The following is a 22,598-nucleotide window of genomic DNA, read 5'->3' as shown; positions in this document are numbered from 1 at the left end:
GTAGGCCAGAAATGTTAGGTTCAAGACCTCTTCAGAATTTTTTTTTCCACAGAAAATTTTTACTTTTGATTCAAAACCCAAAACCCGCAAGCCATAATATTTTGGGGTTTTCACGTTGTTTGGGGTTTGGAAGTTGTTTGTTAGAAAAAAATTGTTTGTCTGAAAACTGTTCTAGAAAATTGTATGTTTGGGGGTTTTATGAAGAAAATGACATGGCGGTGGGAAGGAGGGTCATGTCCCATTTTCTGGCTAGCTCTTAGAATGTATATTTTTGGCTTACTCTGGAATGACAATAATATCTGAAGCTTTATCCAGGTTCAGATTCCATAGTCTTCTGTCCCCAGAGTTCGGGTGGGTGTTTGAAACCGCATTTTGGGTACATCACTATATATATCTTTTTCTGATGGTGAGGCTCTGGGGTGGGGGCAATGACTAGCGTTGGAACTGTTTCTCTCAGAATAATTCAGATAAGCCAAAAGCCTGCTTAAAGTCCAGGAGGACTGTATCTGCCTGTACTACCTTGATGTATAATCAGGATGGGGCATAATCAGAAAGGATCTGACTCTTCTGTGGCGTATGTGTCCGATGGAAAAGGGGCCAACCAGGGAGTGACTGGTAGGTGTGCTTTTTCTAGTGCTAATGTTCTGCTGCTGGTTGATATGCTGAGTATTTCTTCATGTGAATGGTGAAGCAATAGGAAATATTGCATATCATTCCTATGTGAGTTAAACAGGGAATCTAGTATTGGTGTCCTCTGTTTTGAGTCTACCCAGTCCTGTTAGGTCCCAGTTCCTGCTGGTCCTCTACCCCTCAGCTGTCACTTTATTAATTGTATCCCATGCATTCCTTTCTTTTCCACCCATTCATCATTTTTTGCGGGGGGAGGGCAGGAGGATGTTTGCAGTCCTTATCATCCCTGTTTTGTTACAATGGAAGATCATAGGACTTGGTATCTATGAGGTGAATAGTTATGTTTCCTGTACTATCTTCCTCTCCACCCTCATTTCTTCTCTCTACATACAGTTGTGGAGTCAAGGGCTTTTTGGCTTTTTTTGGCCTGCCCCCAGCTATACCACTGGAGCCATTTGTGTTGGCAATTGGTTGGCAGTGGCCCTTATTGCACCCTTTGTTAGGTTCTCCATCTGGTGATCATTCCTACGGTTCTATGTCCCAGGGCTGCGGCAACAGTGACCTGCATTGATGGCTTCCTTTTTTCTCCCAGGTGCTTGCATTTCTCTGCCTCAGATTTCATTCTTTCCTAACACACCGTTGTGAGTGGTGCCAAATAGTTGTGATTCGGAGAAATGTGGCTGTGCTGTACCTCAACCTTTTCATGAGAGACTGACAGCAGTAGTCACGGCTTGTGCATTTGCAGCAATTCCTGCTGTGGAGATGGCTCAGTTTCTTCACTAGCCCACAACCCACAGAGCTAAGGACAGAGGCCAATTTCCTTTAGTTTCCCTTTACTTTCCACATGCATTTATGGTCAGGGAAGACTCAGTTCACTGATAGTGAGAGTGGAGCAAAATCCCACAGTCAACCTATTTTGAGACTACAAGTAGTACACCTCCTTCTCTGTTATGGAGAAACATTCTTTCCATGCCCATATCTATGATATCTCAGCTACTTCCCTGCTTTTAATGTTGCTGTTTGGTCTCAGCCACTTGTTTTTCTATCTGTTTTATTTTTGAATAGAGAGCAGAACTGAGGAATTCATTCATCCACCCACTCATATACTGCACAGTCCAAGTTCACTGTCATTTCTCTTCTCCCTTTTTTGAAGAGCGGCTCTCAAATTTTGTTTTTTGGAATATTCTTCATTTGCCAGTGAATAATTATATCATATGCAATCATATGCAATACCTACAAGCTTTTATCACTTAAAATTGACTTTCTGGAATGTATATCTAAAAGGGACATAGGAATTTATATACAACATATACTCAAATTGAATTATCCAGTGTTTTTCAAATGATCACTCTCCATTGAGTCTATTATTTACTGCTTTAAAATGGTATATCAAACTTAAGACTATTAAAAAAATTGAAATTATTTATTTATTGAATTCTCATAAATAAACTTCAGTCTGATATTAGAAGGAAATTCACATTAAGTAGTGTACCATTAAATATAGTAAACCACACTTCTAACGATACTATAAAAACATAAAGGTACCAATTGCTCTTTTGAATTGCTAGGATATTAAATCCTATGGAATTTGCTCTTTTTTTAATTAAATAACATATGCTAAGTCTTTTGACCATACAAAAGTCCTCGGCTACGTCTACACTGGCCCCTTTTCCGTAAGGGGCATGTAAATTTCACCTATCGTCGTAGGGAAATCCGCGGGGGATTTAAATATCCCCCGCGGCATTTAAATAAAAATGTCCGCCGCTTTTTTCCGGCTTTTAAAAAAGCCGGAAAAGAGCGTCTAGACTGGCCCCGATCCTCCGGAAAAAGCGCCCTTTTCCGGAGGGTCTTATTCTTACTTTGAAGGGTCTTATTCTTACTTTGAAGTAAGAATAAGACCCTCCGGAAAAGGGCGCTTTTTCCGGAGGATCGGGGCCAGTCTAGACGCTCTTTTCCGGCTTTTTTAAAAGCCGGAAAAAAGCGGCGGACATTTTTATTTAAATGCCGCGGGGGATATTTAAATCCCCCGCGGATTTCCCTACGACGATAGGTGAAATTTACATGCCCCTTACGGAAAAGGGGCCAGTGTAGACGTAGCCCCTCTGATTGGGTGAAGCGTATAGATGGCTATTAGAGTCTTGTTTTTTGTTGCTCCTCCAGTCAATGATGAATTCAGTAGTTTAATATTTTAGCTGGCCTGCATCCAGTATCAATTATAATATTAATCTGCTAATATTTGCTGATGATATTGGGTCTTGCCTTATCCAAAGATGCATGGTTTAGATTAAATGCTTTATGACAAAACCTTTAATTAGGATCTATATATGAAGAGGCTTGTATCAGAAAATGAATGTGACTAGAAGTTATGCATGCAAATCACCATACACTCAAATGAGACACTGGGTACTAATGCATGCCTCATAAGAGCCAGTTTCTGCCATTATAGTCATGCTGCATATGTAAGACCAAGTCACCAAGAGCACATCCATCCAAGAGAATATCATGCTTTTTGAAGAGAGGGTGTGCCAAGCTGTGATTTCATATCATATAGTAAGACACAGTTTACCACTTCCATGCCATACACTATTTGACACAGGCGTTGACTTTCAAAAGTGCCAGGGGGTGCCTGACTCCTGGGTCTGCCTCAGACTCCATCCCCACTCCACCCATTCTCATAAGGCCTCCCCCTCAACCCTGCTCCATCTCACCTATTTCCACCCCCACCCCACGTCTTCCCGCTCAGCTCTGCCCCCTCGAGCGTGCCGTGTCTTCACCACTCCTCCTGTCTCCTCCCCCATCCAGAGCCTTCCCAATGCTGCAAGAGAGTTGACCAAGGGGGGAGCTGATAGAGGTGCTACCAATGGGTGATCAGTACCCACCAATTTTTCCCCAAGGGTTTTCCAGCGCTGAAGTCAGCACCTATGCTGTTTGTCATTGCTGCTTAGTTGCATCAATCAGCTGCTCATAGCAAAACATGTGCTAATTAGAGTGGGGACTACCCATATCCTTTGCTAGGCAACAGCCCCCCTTGCTTATATCTGATCCCTAGATATAGCAGAAGGTAGGTAGAGCCACCCTCTTTCCTATTTGCCAGTCCCCATTCTGCTACAGACTCACGAGACTTTTATCTTTGTGGCACTGTATATCGAGTTTAAAATTTGTATGTAAATACTTCCCCTTAATTGCCCACTGCCTCCTGTATGAAAGAAAGGAAGCTTAATATACAATTCCAATTTATGAACAATAGTAGATCAACACAATGCTGGGGGAATCATGTAGATGACGAGATTGCAACTTTGCTTTCTTGATTACGTGTTCATAGGCTCATAGATTTTTATGGCCAGAAAGAAGCACTATAACCATCTAATCTGAACTGTGGTTTAACAGAAATCAGAGAATTTCACCCATTCGTTCTTGTTTCAAACCCATAGCCTCTGGCTGAGCTAGTGCATGTCTTTTTCAAAGACATTCAACCTTGAATTCAATTTTTTTCAACATGGTGTGATGTCATTTCAAGTGTCTCATTTGTCTCACAACATTTGTGTAGTAAGACTAGCATTGCTACCAGTAGCAGGGAGGACTTTAAAAAACCCACAACACAATATTGTTTGTGTTTACTCTATTGCAGCCAATGCATGTATAATCTTGCGTCAGCTCATCTAGCTCAGTTGCCATTATGAAGTGAGGGGTTAGCGACGTATGGCTTGTTTCAGAGGCTTATATTTTATGGACTTCTTTTTGCAGTGTTTAGAATAGGTTGTTGTTACATTGCTTCGTGATAGCTAAATGGATGTTTCTAAACAAGGGTTATTTTCTTTGGTGTGAAATCATAGCAGAGAAATGCACACTCACACTGCCTGTATTATTTGCTCTCTGTTGTAATCAGGCTTCCAGGACAGAACTTATGGTGAAAAACAGAAATTGAGTTATGCAGAAAATGGAACTAACCTGAATATTGCATCATAAAGCCCCCAAAATAAACCCAGTGGCTCCAACACACAGGGGTGCTGAACAATTTTTATGGTAGGGGTGTTGAGAGCTATTGGACCAAACTAGAAACCCTGTATATAATGTAATAGAAACCACTTCAAGCCATGGAGTGCTGCAGCACCCTTCATACTCGTAGTTGCAGCACCTATGCCAGCATATGGGGAAGTTCTAATCCACATCTGAGTTGTGTGTAATAGGCTGAACTGGACCAGTGAAGCTAAACAGCCCCTTAAACCTGGGAAATTTGCATTTAAATCTAAATCTGTAGAATACTTTCTAGGATTGCCAAACCTCAAGGTTTGTCCTGGAGTCTCTAAGAATTCAAGATTCATCTTTAATTAAAGATTATGTCATGTGATGAAACCTCAAGGAATACGTTCAGCCAAAACTGGCTCCTCTTAAATGTTATACGTTTATTCCTCTCTCCCGTTTTTATCTTAGTTAGTGAATGTTCATTTCCAACTTTTAAAGGGAGAGTTATTAAAGCATAACTGGAGTTTTGCAATGTGTTTCGATCATTTCCACTACATTTGTTGTGTGTACAGAGAGCCATAGTCAAAGGCCCACTGAAGGCAATGGCAGTCTTTCCACTGACTTCAATCAGCACTGGACTGTACCTGTACATTTTTGTGGCACAGTTTCCATTTAATGGCAGTTATCTGGCAACAATGTCAGGTTGTGTCATGATATATTTAGAGGATAATATTTGCAGCCTCTAAAGATGTGATTTAAGTAAGAAAGTGTTTAAAGCCTCGTTATTATTATTTTAAAAGAAAGATCTGCCCTATAATATGGGTGATTCTTGTGGACTCTAATATAAGTAGGAGCATAAGGCACTAAGAATTTGAAATTGATATTTTAATATACAACTGTAGAAAACTGAAGAATTTTGATTTAGATTGATTTGAAGCAGTAAAAAATTGACCTTGTAAACATTTCCATAGGAGGTAGAACACATACATTTGACTATTTGTCAAACAAGAGAAAGTAAACAGTGATTCTGCAATCCTAATAAATAACAAGCATCACAGGTATTAAATAAACACTTTTTATACAAAAAATATGCATGTGAAAGACTAAAACAGTATATTTAATAAATTAGAAATGGGAATAATCATTTCTTCACAACTCAGACATATTTTCAAGACTCATTGGTTCTTTCTGCTCACCCTGAAGTTAAGACTTCGGAGAGACAATTGGTGGAGACAATTTCTGAGCAATTCATGTGCAGAGCACAAACTGAGAGCAGCTTGTTTTCTCTTTGGGTGATAATATCTTCAGGATGGGTTCCTTAAGACCAATTTTAATGCTTTTTCATTCCAGTTATTGATGGGGTTTGTCAACTAACAAAACCACCTGAAGCTAGAACTGGAAAATAAGTGTAAAAAATAAAATACTTCTTCTAATTCAGGTGCCTCCAGCAGCAGCTCCCATGAAGACAGTGTTGATTGGTGGTAAAGATGACACCATTTCTCTATTGGGCTGCGCATGGGAGTCCAGTGGTTCCTGAGAAGGATACTGGTTAGATGTTCCATACATGCATTGGGAGGACGATGCAGATATTGCAGTTTGCATATTTGAAGCTATGAAAAGAAAGGCAACTATCACTACAAGTTATCTATTGGAGTCTATCTTAATACACACTTTACTTTAGATACAGGCCTATATTCAGACATGCCATCTCTCTAAACACAGGTAGCGTAGGGCTGAAATCTGAACTCTTCTGGATTCAGATATGAATTCCCCAAATGACTCCTCTCTTTATAAAAGGATAATGTAAAATCCCAGATCTGGAGGAACAAACTTGAATTTTTAGGGAGTTAGGAATCCAGCCATGAGACTGAACTTCACAGCATAAGCCTGTCTCTAATGCAAACCATGGAAAATGAATCATGTTTGCTATTCCTCTTCCTCCCGCATCTAGCACCATTCATTCCCGAATTAACTCGTAGGCTACACTTACTGCACCAGTTTCGATATCACCCAATTGGCATTTTTTTACAAAAACATTTTGTTGAAAGATTCCTGACTAGCTCTACACATTGGCTATGTCTACATTATGGGGTTTTTCCGGGATACCAGAAGTATCTTGGAAAAACTCTGCCACATCCAGGGAACGCAACTGCTCTTCCGCTTTTTTTTGCGGAAGAGTCGACGCGCTCTTTTGGAAGCCCTGCCTTCCTCTTCCCACAAGGAAGAAGGGCTCTTCTGAAAGAGGAGGCTTTTCTGAAATTTGGCCCAGTGTAGACAGGCCAAATTTCGGAAAAACCTCTTCCAAAAAAACTAACGGAAAAAGATATGCAAATTCCGATACATCATTGTAGTGCAGACATAGCCGTTACCTGTATAAAATAGAAGACATTATTTTTGCCTCTTTTGCAGTTTATTGCACAAGGTAAGCAGAAAAGCAGAGGAAGGAAATCAAATAGTTGGTGTCTAGAAGCAAATACATGTTATTCATATAGGGTATGTCTACACTTGCACCCTCTTTCCAGATTTAAATATCCCATGCTTCATTTGCATATTCACATTATGGCGCTATTTCTAAATAGCGCTATTTCAAAATAAGACAGTTAAGACACGGTTATTTCGAGAGAAAACCCGTCTCTCGAAATAACTGGTAAACCTCATTGTATGAGGAATAAGGGTTATTTCGAGAGAAGGGTTTTTTCTCGAAATAACCGTGTCTTAACAGTGTCTGTTATTTCAAAAGCGCAGTAATGCAAATATTTGCAATTTCGAATGTCTTCATTTGCATCCCTCTCTCAAAAGAGGGTGCAAGTGTAGACATACCCTACTAGAGACTAATTATGCTGTGATTAACATCCTCTGTGCAGCTCTTCTGACCTCATTCATAACATTGACTCAAAATAAGCCCTGAATTAAAGCAGCTGATTTCCATGGAATTAAAGGAAGAAGAAATAGTCCTTTATTCTTAATACTTGCCTTTCCAAACACCTTGGGATGACATGGTTCTCACTCCAGTAAAACTCACTGACCACAGTGGATGTTTTGCTTTAAGTGAGTACTACAGAATTTGGCTAATGTGTTTAGATTACACTATATGAAGGGATTCCCAGATTCACAGTCCTTGCTTGATCATCAGAGGTACTTACTTAGGGGGGTCCGACAGACTATTGAAGATGATGAGTCTGTATAGTATGAGCCTGCCTGTTTCCTTCCGTTGTCATCTAAAATGTTGAGGGGGTCATGAATGTCATTGAACGGTGGCAGTGGTCGAATGCTGCTCACACTACTGATTACAGAAACATGTTGATCCACCATTGATCCAAGTCGGTGGGATTCTGAATAATTTATGTTGTTCCCATAGTATCCTATTGACAAGAAATTAAAATAAAGTAACTGTATAGAAAAGAATGGTTGCTCTAGTGGAGCATAACCGGGAGTCAGAAAATCTGGGTTCTACTGCTGTATCTGTTAGTGCCTAGCATTATGGCCAGGGGCAAACCATTATAACTCTATGCCTCCATTGCCCCATTTGTCATATGAGAGTAACAGTACTTTTCTGTATCACAGAGGTGCTGTGTGATTTAAATTAATTAATGTTACTATAGTGCTTTGAGAACTGCTGATAGACCATGCTCTTGATGTGCAAATATGATTATCAGAAATGCATTAAAAAACAAATGCTTAAAATTGAGCCTACTGAGTTTTAGGGGGTCTAAGATCAGAATCTCTAAATTAAAATGCAGTGTTCCAGGTTAAATTCCAAACCAGAAAGGGCCAATATTTTGTTTCTGGTCAATCTGTGGAGAAAAGCTAACTAGAACTACCAGTCATACAAGAATTCAGTACCCCAGAATGTACTCCAAACCACTAATTTTGTATGGCCTTGAATTCAAATTTTATTCCCTGGCTGTAATATCTGGATCTAGTTCCAAACACCACTTATTCTTACTATTTACCTTTGTTTTGTTCTCTTGAATATGTATATGAAAAAAACAACAAGGATTATTTATAGGACTAACATAAATTAGCTACAAGTGACTAGTTTTAGTCATTATGCTACAGTAAATCCGCATTTTATAAAATAAGCTTGTTTTAAGTTTCCCCTAATTAGCAATAGTATGTAGTTCTTAGTTAATTTCTTGGCACATGGCTTATTAAACATTAAAACATTACCTATGTGCAATGAGAGAGTAGAGAAAAGATAATCTAAAAACTTGCCCACGGTTTCAGCAAAGAGTGAATCAAAGTCAGACTCAAACCTATATCATCCACAATCAAGTAATCAGTGGAGCAACTATTCAGCTTTATATCCTTAACTGAATTCTGCCCCTTTGAAAATGTGACCCTGCATCATAAATAAATTAAATTATTGGAGATTGCCTATCTCCTAGAACTGGAAGGGACCTTGAAAGGTCATCAAGTCCAGTCCCCTGCCTTCACAGCAGGACCAAGTACCTACCCTGACAAATTTTTGCCCCAAATCCCTAAATGGCCTCCGCAAGGATTGAACTCACAACCCTGGGTTCATACATAAATTTTGAAATGGACAGCAAAGAAAAAATACAAGCAAAGAAAATTCTAATTATAATGGTACAGGTTGAATTCTCTAAACCGGGACTCTCTGGACAGGCAACATTCATGGTCCAGACCAAGGGCTAGATGGACCCTTGGTCTGACCCAGTACGGCCATTCTTATGTTCTTATGTATGTTCTTATGTCCAGATGTTGCCTGCCCAGAGAGTTCTGGTGGAAAACCAGAGGCAGGAGCTCTTTGGGGGCCAGGAGCCCAACCGGATTGGTTGCCAGGGGGCTGGCAGTCTGGGGCCCTGTCGCAGGAGTCCATCTGAGCCAGCAGCAGGCCGGCTGAAGCACCAGGTGGCTCCATCAGGGCAGCGGTCAGCCACAGTGAACAGGAACTGCAAAGCACCTTATTTGTAAGAGAAAGGACACAAAAAGCCCGTACTGCCTTTGCATATGAATAAACAGTCCGAAAGAAAGGGAGATGTTCATAAAGATTAATACCATTGGAAGCATTAGGAGGATATGTTGCTCCCGGACAGGCAGCAGACACTGAATTGCTCAGGAAATTGAAGCTCCCAGTGTTCAAAAACTGCATATTGTGTGTGTCCTGTGTAGTCGAAGGGGGGGCGTAGTTGGAGGGAGACCTGGGATTGTATGGCGACACAGCGCAACTGCTACTGAAGTAGTCTCTGGAGAACTGCTGCTCACTCAAGGCTGTGAATCGACTGTGCTCTGCCCTATGGTGATAAACTCCTGAAGGGGTAGGCGCCTGGGTCCTGAACAGGGCCTGATAATTGGAATTGCTTCCATAATAGCTCTGGTTGGTTTGTGACAAAGTCTGGTAAAGGGGCTCTGAATAGGAAGAGCAGTGGGAATGTGTGGATAACACTGGGCCTACACTTGGCGGTCTCCCAGCCATAGGGCCCTGGTTGATCACACTTCCTCGATTTGCCATGGTTGGGGAAATGGGTGGAGTCATCAGCTGACCGGTGCTTTGAGAGAGCTCCATCTGACCTGAAAGAAACAAGCATTAGTATTAGGTTATGTTTATGTTGTGATATACTTAGATGCTGAGTAACAATGGTTTTTCCAAAATGGTAAATATAACACACTAGTGAGTGAGTGTTACAGGCCCCCTCTATGCTGTTCAAACCTGGGGCACTGGCCAACACTGCAGCCACCCTATTGCATGGAGAGGGAGGCACATCTGGTATTCAAACTGCTGTGGGCCTCAAATGCTTGAGATAACAATGCTTTTGTCCACTCACTGCTCAAAGAAAACTTAACCCATGCCTCCGAGATCCACAGCAGTTCGAATTTCAGACAAACTCCCATTTAATGTGACAGCCACCCTATTGGCCACCCTATAGGACTGAACTGGGGAACTTCAGAACTAAAATCATGAACTGCTTCAGCTCCAGCTAAAGAGCAGAGAGGGATTATAGCATAGTCTTCCTCCTTTAGTAACTTTGTGTAAGTATGGACTAACAAAGACATGATATCAGCAAGGAGAAGAGACTGAGGTATAGAATCACAGAACTGTAGAGCTGGAAGGGACCTTGAGCGGTTATCAAACACAGCACCCAGGGGCATGTCTCCAGGATGATCCTTCACACCTGTTCGTAAAAATCTCCAATCATGGGAATTCCACAACCTCTCTTGGAAGCCTATTCCACTGTTTATTCATCCTGATAGTTGGAATTTTTTTCCCCTAATCTCTAACCTACATCTCCTTTGCTACAGAATGTTTTAAGCCCATTGTTTTTTGGTCCTACCTTCAGTGAACATGAAGAACAATTGATCACTGTCCTCTTTATAACAGCCCTTTACATACCTGAAGATAGTTCTCAGGTCCAGATTTTTTCAAGACTAAAATATGCCCTTTCAAAATCTTTCCTCAAAATGTATGTTTTCTAATCCTGTTATCATTTTGTATCTTTTCTCTGGATTCTCACAAATTTGTCCACACCTTGTGGTGCTCAGAACTGGACACAGTACTCCAGCTGAGGCCTCCCCAGTGCTGAGTCGAGTGGGACAATTACCTTCTATGGCTTATATACAACACTCCTGCTAATATGCCCCAGAATTATATTAGCCTTTTTTTTTGTAATGGCACCATGTTGCTGACTGATATTCCATTTGTGATCCATTGTAAACCCACATCATTTTGAACCATTTGAGTTTCTCCAATTTTGTAGTTGTGCGGTTTTTTTCCTTTCTATGTGAAGTACTTTGCACTTTATTGAATTTTAAATTGTTGAATTCAGACCACTTCTCCAATTTGTTAAGGTCCTTTTGACTTCTAATCGTGTCTTGAAAAATGCTAGCAACCTCTCCCAATTTGGTGTAATTCACATTTCTATAAGCATCGTCTCCATTCTGATAGCCAAGGCATTAATGAAAATATCAAATAGTACCGGCTCTAGTAAAGACCCTTGTTAGACCCCACTAGATAAGTCCTCCCAGTTTGACAGAAAACCATTGATAAGTACTGGGGTCTTCAACCAGTTGTGCACCCACTTCATAAGAATTTCATCTAGACTACAAACGCTTATGAAAATGCCACATGGGACTGTGTCAAAAGACTTACTAAAATCAAGATATATAATATTTACAGATTTCCTCTTATTCGCCAGCCCAATAACCCAGTCAAAGAAGGACATTAGGTTGTTTTGCATGATTTGTTCATGAGAAATACATGTTAGTTAAGTCCTTATTACCCCATTATCTTCCAAATGCTTAAAAATTGAATAATACCTGTTAGCTGCATATTTTCACTGTCTCCAGTGGAGAAGGGGTTCAAACCAGTGTGTAAACTGCTGTGCTGGTTGGCTGACAGTGACACATAAGTTTGCTCTGCAAGGCACTCGTTCTTGACTGAAGTGTCACTAGGAAGGGTAGCAGTTTTGTTGCGGTTTGCAAGGAAACAGGAGCTTGGTGAGGCAGTAAAAGCAGCTTTACTTGCATCTGAGAAAGAATAAGAATTTTTTTATTGTGGTTGTTTATGTACAGCATGTAAACTCACTGTGAATATACAGCCTGTGAATGGGCTGATGAGAACACAAGGGACCTGTTAGTGATTCATTTACTGTGATTTCTTATCTTAAATACAAAAATCCTACAAAGCCTCCAAATTTCACTGAATATTTCAGTATATATTCACATACTGAATATATGCAACTTTATTGGGGTCAACCTAGTCTTCCCCTTCCCCAATCTAACGCCTTTCATTGTGTTCTATGCCCATCGAGCTACATCATAACAGAAGAACTGCTCTTTAATGAAGCAATAATGGTAATTATTTGGGTCAAATTCATCCCTCTGGAAGTGTAAGTGAAGTAAGTGGAAACATTCAAGCCATTAAGTCAATTGAATTGCATCACGAATGAATTAGACTCATAACATTTAAACCTTAATCACATGAAGGGCAGTGAAGGAGAGCTCAAAGCCCCTAAAGCTCATACATTTTATAGTGTTGCTTAGCAAAAAGTATTTGTTCTTTTCATCACTTCTAAAGCTCAATGCACACCATGGGTAAAAGCCTGGCACCAGTGAAATCAATGGGGGTATGTCTACACTACCACCCTAGTTAGAACTAGGGTGGTTAATGTAGGCAACCGGAGTTGCAAATGAAGCCCGGGATTTGAATTTCCCGGGCTTCATTTGCATATTGCCGGGCGCCGCCATTTTTAAATGTCCGCTAGTTCAGACTCCGTGCCCCCGGCTACACGTGGCACGAACTAGGTAGTTCGGATTAGGCTTCCTATTCCGAACTACTGTTACTCCTCGTGGAACGAGGTGTACCGGTAGTTCGGAATAGGAAGCCTAATCCGAACTACCTAGTTCGTGCCGCGTGTAGCCACGGGCATGGAGTCCGAACTAGCGGACATTTAAAAATGGCGGCGCCCGGCAATATGCAAATGAAGCCTGGGAAATTCAAATCCCGGGCTTTATTTGCAACTCAGGTTGCCTACATTAACCACCCTACTTCGAACTAGGGTGGTAGTGTAGACATACCCTCGGAGTTTTGTTATTGTCTTCAGTCATGCTGGAATTTCACTTCACGTTTTTAAGTCCCACCTGAGTCCCCAAGCTGAGTGCAAATTCTGTGTAGCCCAAAGCTCTGTAAAGCTCAAAACAACTAAAAAGGCCGATTTCTATCCTCAGACTAAATCAATGTGCTTGTTCCAAAGAGCAGAATTTGACCATTAAGAAACAAATATCTGAAGACTGATTTAATTTAGGCTGGTGTAAATTCAAAGTAAATCCATTGAGCCCAGGACTTTGGATTTATATGGTGTAAATGAAAGCTGAATTTGGTCCAAATGCAATTTCTTGAGCTTTATTCAGCTTTATTCACCTCATGGCGAGGTGCAGGGGCCTGACAATCTCCATGAGTGCTTGGGCAAGGTGTCTGTGTGTGTAGGGGAGGGGGGGACTCCACGCTCCTGGAAGGGGCAGGGTCCCTGGCAGAAGAGACGGGGCTGGGAACAGCCAGCTCGGAGTGCCACCTGGAGTGCAGTGCTTTGCATGGTGATTTAAAGAGCCGGGGGCTCCAGAGTTGCTGCCACATTAGTCGTGACAGCAGCTGGGAGCCCATGGGCCCTTTTGAGTATCCCCAGGGTAACAGTCCCCTCTGCCTTCCCCCATCGGTGGGCCCAGCAAGGTACCTGGAGTATGATATAAGCATCAGTGTGGAAGTAGAATGATCTCTGGGAAAGTTTAAAATGCTTTTTTACAAGGGATCCTTTTTCTCATGGTAATACTTCAACATGGGCCCATTTACACTGGAATCAAAGACTTGTGACATGACTGAAGCTGTCCTTGGTCAGTTGACTCGGACTTGTGAGGCTCAGGCTGTGGCGCTAAAAACTGCTAAGTTAGACATTTTAGTCCTGGTCTGGGTTTTGGGACTCCTAGAGCTCAGTCTCCAGTATGAGCCCGAATATTTACACAACAGTTTTATAGCCCAGCAGCCAGACATCTGCAAGACCAAGTCAGCTGACCCGGGCCTGCTGAGTGTGTTTAATTGCTGCCAGGGAAGTTGACAGTCATGCCTGGTTCCTGGGCAAGGTGGGGAGGGGAGGCTGGCCTCACGCTCCCAGAAGGGTGGGACCTGAGGCAGAAGGGGCAGTGCAGGATGCAACCAGCCCTCAGTGCCACCTGGACTGCGATGTACTGCCCCCCTACCCTTAGAGCTGCCTGAAGTGTGCCACATGGTGCTCCAGCAACAATTTAAAGGGCCTAGGACGCGGGGACCGCTGCTGTGGCATAAGCAGTAGCGGCGGTGTGAGCCCCAGACCCTTTAGAATTGCTGGGTCCTGGGGCAGTTGCCCTCTTTGCCCCCGTCAGCAGGCCTGACTGCTATGTACCCTAAATGGGGAAACGAGGCTCCAGTCCTGTAGAGGCTCATGCATATATTTAACTTTGAGCACATGGGTAGACCAACTGGAGTCAACAAGACTGCTCATGTTCTGTTTTTAAAAGTTAAGCATGTACATTGCAGGGTCAGGGCCTAAATAAATCAATAAAACCAAAAAGAATTAAACTTAATCAAGTTACCCAAATTCTTCATGTACTTGTCCAACAGATTCTGGAGTTCTTGTTCTTTGTCATTATTGAACTGGGTCTCCATGGCTAGCAGGATGTATTCATCTAGTAGCATACGGATCAAATGAAAAGAACCTTGGTAGGGGGAGAAGAGAAGAGAGAGTGTAGCAAAATTATCTTTCTGACCATCTCTCAACACTTTACAAGAAGCAAGTGAAACAAACAAATAATTGTTGGACTTTAAATGACCTGCCAAGACCAACAAGGAATAGTGCCTAACTTCTCACTCTAATCTCTGTTTGCACTGGCCCACCTAGCTCAATATGTTTACTGTCCTGTAAGCTATTTGGCCACTAATTACATCAAAGAAAAATACTGATGAAAGTGAGACATGCTTTATACATGAAGAGGGCACACACTGGAGGTAGATAAAGCTGCTCTCTGCTAGAATGAGCCTGACTCTGCTCTATTTCTGTTTGTCTTGTGCTAAATAACCAGACAATGGTCGACACAGTCTTGGAGCTGATTTCAAGGAAATGCCACATTCAAAACAGACCTCTCACGACAGCCTTTTCAAATATCCTTTGAATTAAAGTTAAAAATGTAACCTCCGATACTGAGATAATTTGAGAAATCAGTGCAATGTGATTTTTCACGTAATGCTAAAAAATTTGAATTTAGAAATGTCCATTTTGAAGGACACTAAAATGTTAAAAGCCTCAAAGTATATGAAGGGTGAACCTTAGATCTTAAAACAAATAGGAGCAGAATGTGGTGTTTGAGGTCTATTATCCAAGAGCAGATATTTTGCTAAATTCCTTATAAAATGGCTTAATGTGAAAAACAATTATTTTTGCCATATTGATTCAGATGTGTTATTCTGATTTAAAATAATTTATCTGCACCTCTTATCTTAGGAAATACAACTGTGGATTTTATTGCCAAGTCATAATAGTTCCTTGTTCTTACATCACACATTTAACCATTATTATTTAATGATATTATTATTATTGCGATTTAGGTTTCCATGCTTTGCAAAAATCAGTGTCATTATCCCCATTTCACACACTGGGAAATTAACTCCTACCACTAGCTCAAAAAAGACACAGAAAAATTAAAACTTTAAAAACTGACATTAATTCTCGGTTATCAACTAATTACTACTAAGAATTCTTTTTAAAAATACAGTTGGCAATGTTTACAAAATAATAGCTTGGGCTCTGGTCAGAGAAACATTAGCTAGAAGACAATTTCACAATCTTGGGCAGTCTGGATAGAATGCCAAGAAGGCAGTTCAAAAAGAAGGGTTTTATAAAGCCTACAGTACCAAAACTTGAAGCGTTGTTTAGAGTGAGATTATGCATCACTCGGGCCCCAAAAAAGCTCCATTTGAGAAGGAAATCTTGAGCTCTCTTCTTCAGCGACCTCCCATTTTGTTTGCTTGCCTAAAAGAGAGAGGGAAAAAGAAGAATCTGTAAATAACTATATTAACTCCAATCCATAAGGAATATTATTCAGCCTATGCATATGGCCACAAATAGATCAAGGGAGACAGGCAAATAGTATGTGTTTGACACTTCACAGGATCTCTTGGCTAGTCTGGCAGGATGGGATGGCTCAGTCTGACTGCATGAGACATGCTTTACAGTGCACGTGTTAGTGCTTCAGAAAGGAGTAGTGCACGCACACTATAGTGCAAGTGGCCTGGGGACCTGGCTACACCTCCAATGAGGCAGGCTGCTTTCCCTTGGGGCTGTGCTGAATAGTGTTTCGGCTAGCCTTCTTCTATCAGTATAGGTAGGGAGGAAAAAAATTCTGCATTGCATTGAGTCACATAAGACAAAGAGCTAGAATTATTCCCTTCATATGCATAGTATTAAGTGGGCCATCTCTTTTACCAAACAACCAACTGGCATATCTGGTAGCCTAAAACTGGGCTTTAATTTTTAGTAGCTCATTGTGTGCTAACATTATAAACTGTCACTTTTGCAAACAGAAAGAAGCAGTGTTGTGAATTTGACAGTGACTGCTCTTTAATGTAAACAGAAGGTAGAGGGCAATGGAGGCTTACATGTTCTGTAAATGATTAGCTCCTATTCAACTAATCTCAACTCCTACAGGGGACTGCTGGTTGGTTTTGTTTTTTCCTAACCCTGGGAAAAAACAATGCTGGAAGCCATACCTGTTTGCCTTTATATCATGTTACACAATAGATGCTTAAGGGAGGGGAGGAGAGGAGATGATCTTCTATCTTTTCTGCCTGCCTTGTTTGTCACTGATTGTCTAAAAGAAAATCCTGCATCATATTTTAGATTGTAACGGTCAAATTCAGCTTGCAAATAAGATAGTTTAAGCCTCACATCTCTGGGAGTTGTGTATTTGTCTATGTAAGACAGCAGATATCATAATGTTAGTCTGTAAATTCATGGTAGAGCTACACCTTGAATTCTGTGTGTAGTTCTGATTGCCCTGCCTCAAAAAAGATATTAGAGTTGGAAACGGTACAGAGAAGGGCAACAAAAATGACTAAGGGTATGGAACAGCTTCTAAATGAGGAGAGATTAAAACGAATGGGTCTGCTCCGCTTGGAAAAGAGATGACTGGAGGGTATATGCTACAGGTCTTTAACATCATGATTGATATAGAAAGTGAGCATAAAGAAGTGCTATATACTCCTTCACGTAACACAAGAATATGGGATCACTCAATGAAATGACTAGGCAGCAGGCTTAGAACAAACAAAAGGCAGTACTTCTTCACACAACCCACAGTCACCCTGTGGAGATCGTTGCCAAAGGATGTTGTGAAGATATAAACTATAACTGAGTTCAAAAAAAGAATTAGCATAAGTTCATGGAGATAGATCCATCAATGGCTATTAGTCGAGCTGGTCAAGGATGCAACCTCATGCTTTGGGTGTCCCTAAGCCTTCGACTGCCAGATGCTGGGAATGAATGACAAGGGATGTGTCACCCAATATTTGCCCTGTTCTGTTGATTCACTCTGAAGCATCTGGCACTGGCCATTGTCAGAAGACAGGAGAGTGAGCTATAGGAACCATAGGTCAGACTCAATATGACTGTTATATTATCTGAGGACTAAATTCATCTCTAAGGGCTCTATTAAACACTGTACTTAACAATAACAATATCTAGTTCTTATATAATGCTTTTTATTAATTGATCTCGAAGTGCATTACAAAGGAGGTAAGTATCATTATGCCCATTTTACAGATGTGGACACTGAGAAAGGAAATAATTTGCTTAATGTCAACCCACAGGTCAGTGGCAGAGCCAGGCACAGACCCCATGTCTCCTGAGTCTAATTACTAGATCACACTGTCTTCCCTTAATGTACCTGCTTCGTAAGATGACAGAAGACTTTAGCATCATGAACCATTATATACTCAAACAAAAGTAAGTGAAAACAGTTCCTCATATACTGGAAAGGCTTGATTCAGGATTGGGTGTTTCTCACTATCACCTGAAGCACTTAATTTTCCTCGTCTTTCTGTTCTCCTAGATGCTTATAAGTCACAAGCTGGGATGTCATTTATGATTCCAGATATAATCAGGAACTCTGAATGCACGTCTTGATAGGTAAGACCCAAATTTAAATTACTGGTTTGAAAATATACATGTTTTTGGTAACAGACAAGCATAACAATCTAAATGTAACTGTAAGCAAACCCTCACGCTTATGGTTTTACATTTGTTCTGTAGAAGATTTTCAATTCACCAGAAAAATAATTCCCATAAAATTCTTGAGTAATACTAGTGGACTCAACCTAAAATCACAGAGAGGCACTTTCCATGCTATCTTATATTCATACAAGAAATCCTTCTCCAGATTAGCCACTGCTGATTCTATCCTACCGCTTTATGTTGCACCACAATTAATACTGCACAAATGTCATTTAGTAAGAAACAAATATCTGCATGTTTGAGGACCAAATCTTGCTCACACTCATTTGGGCAGTCCTGCTGATGTCACAAATACAAAGGTAAGATTTGTGTCTTTTATTTATTTTCACATAATTGTGGAAGGACTGATTCCAATGTCATAGTAATATATAACTGAGCTATTAAAGCACTTGAGGTGGGATTTTCCAAAGCAGTGAGATTTGGCTTATCTTGGTCATTGGAGCAGACTCTCAGTTTCAATAAACTGTCATAGGGTATATCTACACTAGCCCCCTAGTTTGAGCTAGGGAGGCTAATGAGGGCGACTGAAATTGCAAATGAAACACGAGATTTAAATATCCCGCGCTTCATTAGCATGTTCCCGGCCAGTCGCCATTTTAGAAATTGACTAGCCCAAAGTAACTGCTCACGTCTACACGCGGAAGTGAAATGAGATTCTGAATTAAAGCCCTTAAATCGAATTAGGTGGTAAACCTCATTCCAGGAGGAATAACAGCTAATTCGATTTAGGGCTTTAATTCGGAATCCTGTTTCACTGCCGCGTATAGACGTGGGCAGTTACTTCGGGCTAGTCAATTTCTAAAATGGCGAACATGCTAATGAAGTGCAGGATATTTAAATCCTGCGCTTCATTTGCAATTTCGGTCGCCCTCCTTAGCCTCCCTAGATTGAACTAGGGGGCTAGTGTAGACATACCCATAGCTTCATTGACTTTTATGGACCAACTGCAATTTACACCATCTAAGGATCTGTCTCATTGGAAACTCATTGTCTTCAGGGAGAGCAGAGTTAGCCCAATGCTGAGTGCTTTTGCAAATCTCATCCTTGAAGTCAGTGGGACTGTTCTTACATGAATAAGGGGAGAGGATTTGGCCCTGACTCAGACAGAGCAATTGAAAGGTACCTTGATAACCCTTTGCTCAACCACAGTATCCAACCATTCAATAAATGATTCCACGGTGGCATTCTTCTTTAGCAGGTCCTTCAGTTCTTGGAACACTGTAATAGAGTCATCTACCATGTAAAAAGGAAAACATGTCGTTGCTCGCTCCACTGAATATGAGAGAAAGCCACTCACCAGTCATTGATAATTTTGTAGCATGGAAAGGAAAGGAAAGAATTAGAGCACTGAAAGAAAAGGAAATTCACCAAGGAAGTGGCTATTATTATTATTAATATTATAATAAAAAGTTCTTCCACTTTTCAGATTGTGGGAGACTTTAAGAACATAGAGTTTTTCAACTCTGAAATACTGATATCGTTCATTAATTTCAGGATTCATTTTTGGAACTATGTCTAACCCCAAATGTAACAGGGCAAATAATGGCTTTACCATATTGTAATATGGATGATTGAAACAGTGTCTAGGGATGACTCTCGCAGGGTGCATCTACACTGCAGGGCTTTACTCCAAATAAGCTACACAACTGAGCTATGTCAAATTGTATATCTTATTTCAAAATAGATTATTTTGAAATAGGGAGCATCTACACAGCACTTATTTCAAAATAGAACACTCTTCCTCCAACTTCCCTTATTCTTCATACAGTGAAGGTTACAGGAATTGGAGCTTGACAGTATTTTGACATTATTTTGAAATAAGTTATTTCGGGATAGTGCTAGTTATTTTGAAATAGTGTTGCAGTGTAGATGGTACTTGGTCCTGCCATGAGGACAGGGGACTGGACTCGATCACCTTTCAAGGTCCCTTTCAGTTCTATGAGATAGGTATATCTCCATATATTATATTACCCATAGGCTACGTCTACACTGGCCCCTTTTCCGGAAGGGGCATGTAAATTTCACCAGTCGTCGTAGGGAAATCCACGGGGGATTTAAATATCCCCCGCGGCATTTAAATAAAAATGTCCGCCACTTTTTTTCCGGCTTTTAAAAAAGCCGGAAAAGAGCGTCTACACTGGCCCCGATCCTCCGGAAAAAGCGCCCTTTTCCGGAGGCTCTTATTCCTACTTTTCCAGAGGATCGGGGCCAGTGTAGACGCTCTTTTCCGGCTTTTTTAAAAGCCGGAAAAAAAGTGGCGGACATTTTTATTTAAATGCCGCGGGGGATATTTAAATCCCCCGTGGATTTCCCTACGACGACTGGTGAAATTTACATGCCCCTTCCGGAAAAGGGGCCAGTGTAGACGAGCCCATAGTGTCTAAGGCTTTTCTGACTTCTTAGGTTCTCACAATATATAGAAAATCAAACTACTATCCCTTCCAAGATGCTTCTTTTCTAGAATGAGTTTTGTTATTTGACCAATGAATTACAAGATAATCTCTATGTTCACACGAGTGCTAGTTGAGCAAAATCAGAAAGGAAAATAGAAATACAGAAGAAGAAAGAAAACAAGAAAACGAAAGAGCAATACAATGAAAATGTGACTTAGATTATGAGGCATTACTTCAGAAAAGAAAGAACAGTATATATTTTGTTCAACTTGTCATGAACAACGTAACAAAATGTAGAATAACACAGATGCTATATTGCTCTCAATTTTGTCAGCTTTTTGACCAACATGGTTCTTAAATGATTAAAACATATCTTTTGTCACCACATAGTGTATTCAGGCACTGAGAAGATGGCTAAATCCCTTTAACCTGAGACAGTAGCTGCCAGAACAAGTTAAAATAGAAAAATGTGTGAAAAAAATCAAAATTGTGAAGGTGTTTACATTATCTAGTCTAACATTTTTCATTTTAGAAAAAAAGGACTATTTTCAATAACAACAAAAAAGGTTTTTATACAATGTCATACAGCTCTAGTAGGGTATGTCTACACTACAAAGTTAATTCGAACTAATGGACGTTAGATCGAATTAACTTTGATAGGCACTACACTAGCGCTCCGCTAGTTCGAACTTAATTCGAACTAGCGGAGCGCTTAGTTCGAACTAGGTAAACCTCATTCTACGAGGACTAAGCCTAGTTCAAACTTACTAGTTCGAATTAAGGGGTGTGTCGCCCCTTAATTCGAACTAGTGGGAGGCTAGCCCTCCCCAGCTTTCCCTGGTGGCCACTCTGGCCAACACCAGGGAAACTCTATTGCCCCCCTCCCGGCCCCGGACCCCTTAAAGGGGCACGGGCTGGCTACGGTGCCCGTGCCAGGTGCAAGCCTGCCAGCACCCACCCAGCAGACCCTGCACCTGGCACAGATCGAGCCAGCCACCCGATGCCCCCCAGCCCTCCCCCTCTTCCCGGGACCAGGCTGGCTGCTCCCGGGAGCTTGCCCGGGACCGCAAGAGGCGGGCACCCGCCTGGGATAGTGCGGACATCGTGGACCTCGTCCACAACCTCCGCACTAGGCACAGGAAAAAGGCCGTCTAGGGCAGGAGAGCTGCCGGCCTGGCCACCCAGGAGCAGGTGTGCATAAAAATCAAGATGGTCCACTGAGACCCCCGACCCTGAACCCTGAGCTTACAATGGCCGTCCTGGGTCAGACCAAAGGTCCATCTAGCCCAGTAGCCTGTCTGCCGACAGTGGCCAACCCTAGGAACCCTGGAGGGGATGGACCGAAGACAGTGATCAAGCCATTTGTCTCGTGCCATCCCTCTCCAGCCTTCCACAAACCTTGGGCAGGGACACCACTCCTACCCCCTGGCTAATACCACTCCATGGACCCAACCTCCATGACTTGATCTCACTTCCCTTTAAACTCTGTTCTAGTTCTAGCCTTCACAGCCTCCTGCAGCAAGGAGTTCCACAGATTGACTCTTTGCTTTGTGAAGAACAACTTTCTGTTACTAGTTTGAAGCCTGCTACCCATTCCTTTCCTTTGGTGTCCTCTAGTCCTTCTATTATGGGAACTAATGAAAAACTTCTCTTGATGCACCCTCTCCACCCCACTCATGCTTTTAGAGACCTCTATCCTATCCCCCCTCAGTCTCCTCTTTTCTAAACTGAAAAGTCCCAGTCTCTTTAGCCTCTCTTCATATGGGACCTGTTCCAAACCTCTGATCATTTTAGTTGCCCTCCCCTCTCCCAGCCTCTCTCTTCCCCTCTCCCACCTCCT

The 22,598-nt window shown here is 41.5% G+C and overlaps 1 protein-coding gene across 2 annotated transcripts in view; it reads right to left on the bottom strand.

Moving 5' to 3' along the window:
* Nucleotides 1–5,460: 5,460 nt before the first annotated feature.
* RFX6 (regulatory factor X6) overlaps nt 5,461–22,598 on the bottom strand; it is a 57,095-nt gene continuing 39,957 nt past the window's right edge. The window contains exons 13-19 of one of the 2 annotated variants that reach the window (XM_006123056.5): nt 19,489–19,598; nt 15,989–16,106; nt 14,674–14,796; nt 11,869–12,078; nt 9,613–10,125; nt 7,737–7,955; nt 5,461–6,203 (exon numbers count right to left, since the gene is read on the bottom strand). In XM_006123056.5, the coding sequence (XP_006123118.3) occupies nt 6,028–6,203; nt 7,737–7,955; nt 9,613–10,125; nt 11,869–12,078; nt 14,674–14,796; nt 15,989–16,106; nt 19,489–19,598 (1,469 nt within the window). In that variant the 3' untranslated portion in view covers nt 5,461–6,027. The remainder of the gene's footprint in view (nt 6,204–7,736; nt 7,956–9,612; nt 10,126–11,868; nt 12,079–14,673; nt 14,797–15,988; nt 16,107–19,488; nt 19,599–22,598) is intronic. The other variant, XM_014573630.4, reaches the window with a different exon arrangement.

The sequence above is a fragment of the Pelodiscus sinensis genome, chromosome 3, assembly GCF_052426305.1.
Source record: "Pelodiscus sinensis isolate ZL-2025 chromosome 3, ASM5242630v1, whole genome shotgun sequence".
NCBI classification, from domain to species: domain Eukaryota; kingdom Metazoa; phylum Chordata; order Testudines; family Trionychidae; genus Pelodiscus; species Pelodiscus sinensis.
Note: the sequence above shows the minus strand (reverse complement) of the source record. Positions and strands in the feature narration are given on the sequence as shown.